This window comes from Varanus komodoensis, unplaced genomic scaffold (genome assembly GCF_004798865.1).
Source record: "Varanus komodoensis strain SLA01 unplaced genomic scaffold, ASM479886v1 scaffold7_3, whole genome shotgun sequence".
In the NCBI taxonomy this organism is placed as follows: domain Eukaryota; kingdom Metazoa; phylum Chordata; class Lepidosauria; order Squamata; family Varanidae; genus Varanus; species Varanus komodoensis.
This window is the reverse complement of record NW_025336480.1, coordinates 1496325-1502628: the sequence shown is the minus strand read 5'-3', so window position 1 is coordinate 1502628 and position 6304 is coordinate 1496325. Positions and strand designations below refer to the sequence as shown.

The window sequence follows — 6304 nt, the reverse complement described above, 5'->3', positions numbered from 1 at the left end:
CTTCTCATTAGGTGGCCAAAGTATTTGAGTTTCATTTTCAGTATCTGGCCTTCTAAAGGGCAGTCAGGGTTAATCTCCTCTAGGACTGACCGGTTTGATCGCCTTGCGGTCCAAGGGACTCGCAGGAGTCTCCTCCAGCACCACAATTCAAAGGCCTCAATCCTTTGGCGCTCAGCATTCATTACTCAACAGAAATTCCAACAAAGTGACAAAGCTCATTTTTATTGTATAATCATAGGTTGCATAATCTTGGAAATAGGTGTGGCTTGGGGGTGGCTTTAATGGGGGCGTGGCCTTGAGGTGTGACTCTGACTATCATGAAGGGGACCCCGCCCCCCGCTCGCACTTCTAAATTTGCCACTACTCTACTGTTTCCAAAAGTTAACAGTGATGGACAAATTGCTGAGCCAATGGGAATACAGTGAGCAATTACACATGTGTTGCTATGAGGCTGAGGGCAGTAGAGATTGAAGGCTGGATGTGGCTACTTCTGTGGCCACTCTTGCCTTGGTTCTCTGTGGTGTTTCCATGGCAATCCCAGGTCTGGACAACTGGAGAAGCTTTGGTAAAGCCTGGAAACCTTAGAACAGCCTGTTGATTCTCTGTGGTTTCAAAAAACTAATCCTAACATTCAGGTACTCTGGAACTGATCCACAATTGTAAGATTTCATCATGGCTTCATGTGTTGTGTGAACCCACCCAGTGGCTTAAGAGTTGCCATGCACTTCAGCTGGGAGACAAAAATAACAAATATTTATTTATTTATTTATTTATTTATTTGTACACAGCCCAACAGCCAAAACTCAAAGATGATTTAAAATTTAGTGCAATGAAAACACAAAGCTTTCTGGCAATAAAACTGGTAAAAAATTAAAATAACAGAACCATACCATCATACAATTAATCAGTTTACAACCACACTAGAATAAGTGTGTTATGCTGTGTATGTTCAATTGGGCCAACAAATAACATATACAAGGTTTAGAAGAGTACAGAATTTCTACATAAAATAAACAGGAAATGGTATGAAATATTTACTCAGAAAACACTCTCTATTCCCTGCTGGTTAGATGTTATTCTTAGCTCTAAATGTGTAGCTTTTAAGTTACTTTACCAGAATTCAGCAGTTTAATTATTACTGTACCAGACAACCTTGTCCTCCAAAGCGAGGTGTTATGTCCTGGCATGGTAATCCATTATCTTGCAAATCAAAAGATTATATATCAAACTATTCATTTGGTGAATGGGGTTAGAAATAGGTAGGTCCAAACAATAACAGTAACTTCAAAAAGCTGAAGCAATTTTTCTCCAAGTCAAAAATACCCTTTTTTCCTGTTCACTGATTTGCAAAAATAAACTATAAAACAATTTAGGCAGCAAAGATCACTAAACAAATGTATACACCTAATCATTTTTAGAAACTATAATGACTTGTAAAAGCTTACTCCTGTATACCCATTATACCCAACAATACTACATGAAGGAAGAGTTGTGTTTTCTTTATTCTGGTTTCACCAAACTGATTGGCCATTTATTTTATAACTCAGACTTCCCATTGTTGCTGCTGCTCACTATTTTGTGGCTGCATTCACACAACACTAAACCATGCTGCATGGTTACCATGTAGTTACCACACAGCATGGTCTCCTACCTGGTTGCTGTGTTCAGACAATTGCATGGTTTCTGTGCTTGCGTGGTTTTCAACCTCCTCCATAGTTCCTCATAATGGCAATACGTATCCCATCAGCCCCCATGACTGAAAATCATTCCCAGGGTGCACTGCTCCTGCCTGCACTGTCTGCCTCTCTCTTATTGGCCCACACACTCCTCAGGGCATGTTCTAGCCAGCTATTCCTGTTTTATTCCCCCTCTGCTCAGCTGAAGTAACTGCTTTCTCACTCATCATGAATAGGAACAGATCACAAGTTTTGCTTTTAGAGTCGCTTTCTGATGTTACATGTTTCCTTTCATAGACACACTTGGTAAAGCAAAATGTCAAAATGCAAATCCCACATAAGATTTGTATGAATATTCTGGACAAACATAACCTTTTAAAAAATCAATGTGTGTTTGCCCTTGTCTTAAAATTGTCCAAGTGTATTTTTCCATTAAAAATAAATAAATATTACATTGGAACTGATCCTACAAAGTATCTGACGGGAACAGGCAATGGCTGGGTTCACATCTCATGGCACAGAACCTTGCACTGCTTCCACAGAGTGCAATTTCCCCCCCGAAAACACCAGTCACATGATCATATGCTTCCCTGGGCATTGCAGCTTCCATGTTCTCTGTTCCACCTGATTGTTCTTGCCATACATCCTTGCAGCCTCTTGAGTAAAATCTTCCTTTCAGTATCTCTATGACCTCAACAGTTCATCCAGAGTAATATGCTGAGGTCTTGAGGTGGGTTTTCTCTTTCCCCTCTCCCAAGTATTCCTGCGTCCTTGTAATACCTCCTAACCACTTCAGCCCCCAGGAGATTTTTCTTTAAAGTATAAAACATTTATGCCATGATTTTTCCCTTCTGATTATGTGCATTCACACACTTTTTCCAGCCTCCAAAAGTGAACAAGGAGATAGGCACATCACTTGACCAATAGGAATAAAGTGGGTGATGACAAATGTGTTGTTAGGGAGCCAAGGATAATAGAGAACAGATGGCTAAGTGGCCACTTCTGCAGCCTCTCTTTCTTCAGGACTTTATGGTGTTTCCATGCCATCTATCCTAAAAAGAAGAACCTGGGCCTTGATGACCAGAGGAGCCATGGAAAATTTAGAACAGGCTATTAATTCTCTTTGTGGTCTCAGGAAACTAAAAGTACCATGCAGAAATACAACAACTGGGTCTGGACAACATGGTGAACCAGCCAGAGTAAGAACTCACCGTGGCTTCTTGTGATGTTTGAACCTAACCAATGTCTACTATTACCAGAGTGACGACAACAACAACAACAACTACTACTACTACTATTATTATAATCCTAGTTATATAATGTTCTGATGATTAAACATGGTATGCATAAACTCACTACAGGGTACTGGTACTCTTTTTATGGAACATTGTTGAAACAAATCAAGCCAAAATAGGATTTTCATCCTCTTTTCTTTCACCAGTCTTCATAGCCATGTTGAGTTTAAGCCAAAACAATGGAATCTCTTGCTCATCCTTGGGCCATTTGAGGTATGTTTTCTTCTTCACCAGTTCTCTCATTCTGTGGTAGGGTGACAGGTACTCACTAGGAATGTCTTCCAAGAAAATGAGCACCAGGACATCCTTGCAGTCATCAAAGATGCGGAAACTTGCCACTTGGATTTCCTTGGAGCACCACTCACTGTTCAGGTAATGGTGACTTATTATACAAATGGTCTTTCTGCTGGCATATATGTTGTCTACAATGTTTTCCAGGATGGGCCGTCCTGGCTGAAAGTCTCGGTGATGCAGACAAAGTTTCCAACAATACTGGTTTTCCAGCACTGGTAGGAGGTCATTTATCACCCACTGTTCATCATGTTTGTTGTAGGAAAGGAAAGCATCATAGTCATATTCCATGCATTGACCCTTCCTTTTTTGTCTCTTGTCAATAAAGTATGCAAGTAATAGGTAGTAACTATAGATCATGTGCATTCTCCATTGATAAAAGAAGCAGACAAGCATCAATAACAGGACTGCTGTCATGTTTGCAACATAAAGGATAAACATACAGTCAGATATGCAAGAGATTTTCTTAAAGACCAACAATTTCTTCCCTTTAAATGCTGGTGGTGAAGCACAGGTGTACTGATAGAAATGGAGCACCTGAGTTTTAGGATTCTGTAGTGACCAGTTGAGGAACATTTGGTTATCACAGGAACAGGTGAAGGTGTTTTGTTGTGCATCAAGTAAAAGGAGGTTTGGCAAAGCTCTTATTTGCTCTTTTGTGATTATATCTATTAGGTTTCTAGTTACTCTGATGACAGTCAGCTTGGAAAGATTGACATGGGAAACAAAGCTGAGAGAATTTAGTCTATTTTTATTGAGGTGGAGTTCTTTCAGGTTTGGCACATATGAGAAAACTGTGTTGCTAATTGAGATCAGGTTATTTTCACTTAAATCAAGCTCTTGGAGAGTAGGGGTGTGTTTAAAAGTTTCAGGTTCTAAGGAAGAGATTGCTAAATTGCCTGCATGAATCTGCACAATGGAGTGCAATCCTTCCAAGAAGTTAACTGGAAAATTCTGAAATCCATTATGACGTTGGCTGTTTATTGCCAGTTTCTTTAAAGAGTGCAGATGCTGAAAGGGTGGATTGGCAAGACTCTTTGTGGACTCATAACTGATGTAATTGCTAAAAAGTTGAAGTTCTTCTAAAGAACTTACCCCTTGAAAAGTCCCATCCTGCAAAGTGTCTCTAGTGATCCTGTTGCTTCCAAGAACAAGACTGCGCAGATTATTCAAACCTTCCCAGGCTCCTGGTTCTATTGTGACAATCTGGTTGTCCACCAGATTAAGAACCCGCAGAGAAGTGAGATTCTTGAAAATGCCTTTCTTTATGGATGCCAGATTATTGTGGTTTAGTAGCAGAGTTTTCAGCATTGCTAAGCCTGCTGAGAAAGGTTCTTTGAGTTTTCTTAAATGATTTTCCCCTAGATTCAGTTCTTGCAAACTGTACAGGCTACCAAAAAGATCTGAATGGACATGAGAAATATGATTTCCAATGATGCAGAGACTTTTAATACTAGGTAGATTAATAAAGTCAGCTGGTGAAATGATGTGGAACTTGTTAAAACCAAGATCTAGGCTTTCTAATGATGTGATATTAGAAGTTGCATTTGGTACACTAGTGAATTTATTGTCCACCAAAGAAAGAACTTGCAAAAAATGCAGTGATTGAAACAATGTTGGTGGCAGCATATTCAGCCTGTTAGATGACATATTCAGGGATCTCAACTGTGTGCAGTTTTCAAAGGTTTCTGCTTCAATACTTGTGAACCTATTGCCTTGTAGGTTAAGGGTTTTGACATTAGGATGTGATAGACACACCTTCTCTATAAGGCCATCTGACTCAGTCAAATTCAAGTGGTTTAGGTGGATAATCTCTAAAACAGAACAATTCAGCATTTGGAGCAAGGCTGATATGTTTGATGGTATCATAGCCATTCCTCCTAAATATATTATCTTTAACCCTTTCAAGAAGCACGGATCTTGCTTTAGCCATACAGTGGAGCCTCTGGGAGTAGAGTAGGATACATCAAGTGAAAGAAGACTTTGCAAAGCTGGGGTGGCAATGTCAATGAGAGAAATCGGATTATGGGATGCATCCAGTTCACGAAGCCGCACAAGTACACTAATGATCTCTGTAGTTGAGAGGTTCTGCAAGCCATTGTCTTTGATGTGCAGCTCCTCCAAAGATTCCACTTCAAACACAGCATGCACAGCATTCATGGTATATAATTGGTTTGAAGACAAGTCAATTACCTTTAATTTCTCCAAGTGGGCAAAAGCGGATGGCTCAATCCTGGATATCTGATTGTTGCCAAGCAGCAAGACGGTGAGGTTGAACAGTCCATCAAACATAAAGCTGGTAAGATGATGCAGCTGGTTTGTAGTGAGGTTCAAGATCTCCATCCGACTTGTGTGCACAAAAGCCCCTTCTTCAATGTGACCTATTTTGTTCTGTGAAACATTCAGAATGTGCAAGTTACTCATCTCCGTGAAGTCACTTTTCCTCAGACTTGTGATATTATTCTGAGACACATCTAAGAAAAAAAGTTTACTTGGCAGATAAGCTGGGACATGAGTCAATTGCCGATCATAGCACAGAACTTTTGTTCTGTTTGTTAATAATCCATGGACCTCACAGTTCTTTAGTGAATAAGAAGATGCCTTTTGGTCTTGGTTGAACAAAAAAAGCAATACTGTTACAAACTGCAGAAACATCCTCTTGTCCTGTGAGAGTTTGAAAACCAAAAATGGGTTAACCGCTACTGTGAAATTTGTGTGTGAAATTGAACTGCTTGCACAATGATAGGAAATGTTCCAAATGAGGAACATTAAAGGGCTAGTTCTGCAATGTGACAAGAGTTGCAAACAGATCAGCAACAACAGAAGAAGTATGATTTGTTTTGCCACTTTGCTTTGCCCTGAAGAAAAAGGAGCCAAAACTAGTGGATTTGAACTTGGCATTTAAGAAAGGTTTTATTTACATTTTTTAGCATACACATGCTTGCTTTGACATTTGTGCATTATGTGTTTTGATCTCAGGAACAATCTGCCCAGGCCTCCAGAATTTGAATGAGACATGGTTATCCAGTGAGGGTGTTGTGA

The 6304-nt window shown here is 39.8% G+C and overlaps 1 protein-coding gene across 1 annotated transcript; it reads right to left on the bottom strand.

Moving 5' to 3' along the window:
- Positions 1-744: 744 nt before the first annotated feature.
- Positions 745-5999, bottom strand: LOC123035802 (toll-like receptor 13). The gene has a single exon (XM_044454403.1). The coding sequence runs from the start codon at positions 5915-5917 to the stop codon at positions 3077-3079; it is 2841 nt and encodes a 946-aa protein (XP_044310338.1). The 5' UTR covers positions 5918-5999; the 3' UTR covers positions 745-3076.
- Between the last annotated feature and the right edge of the window lie 305 nt (positions 6000-6304).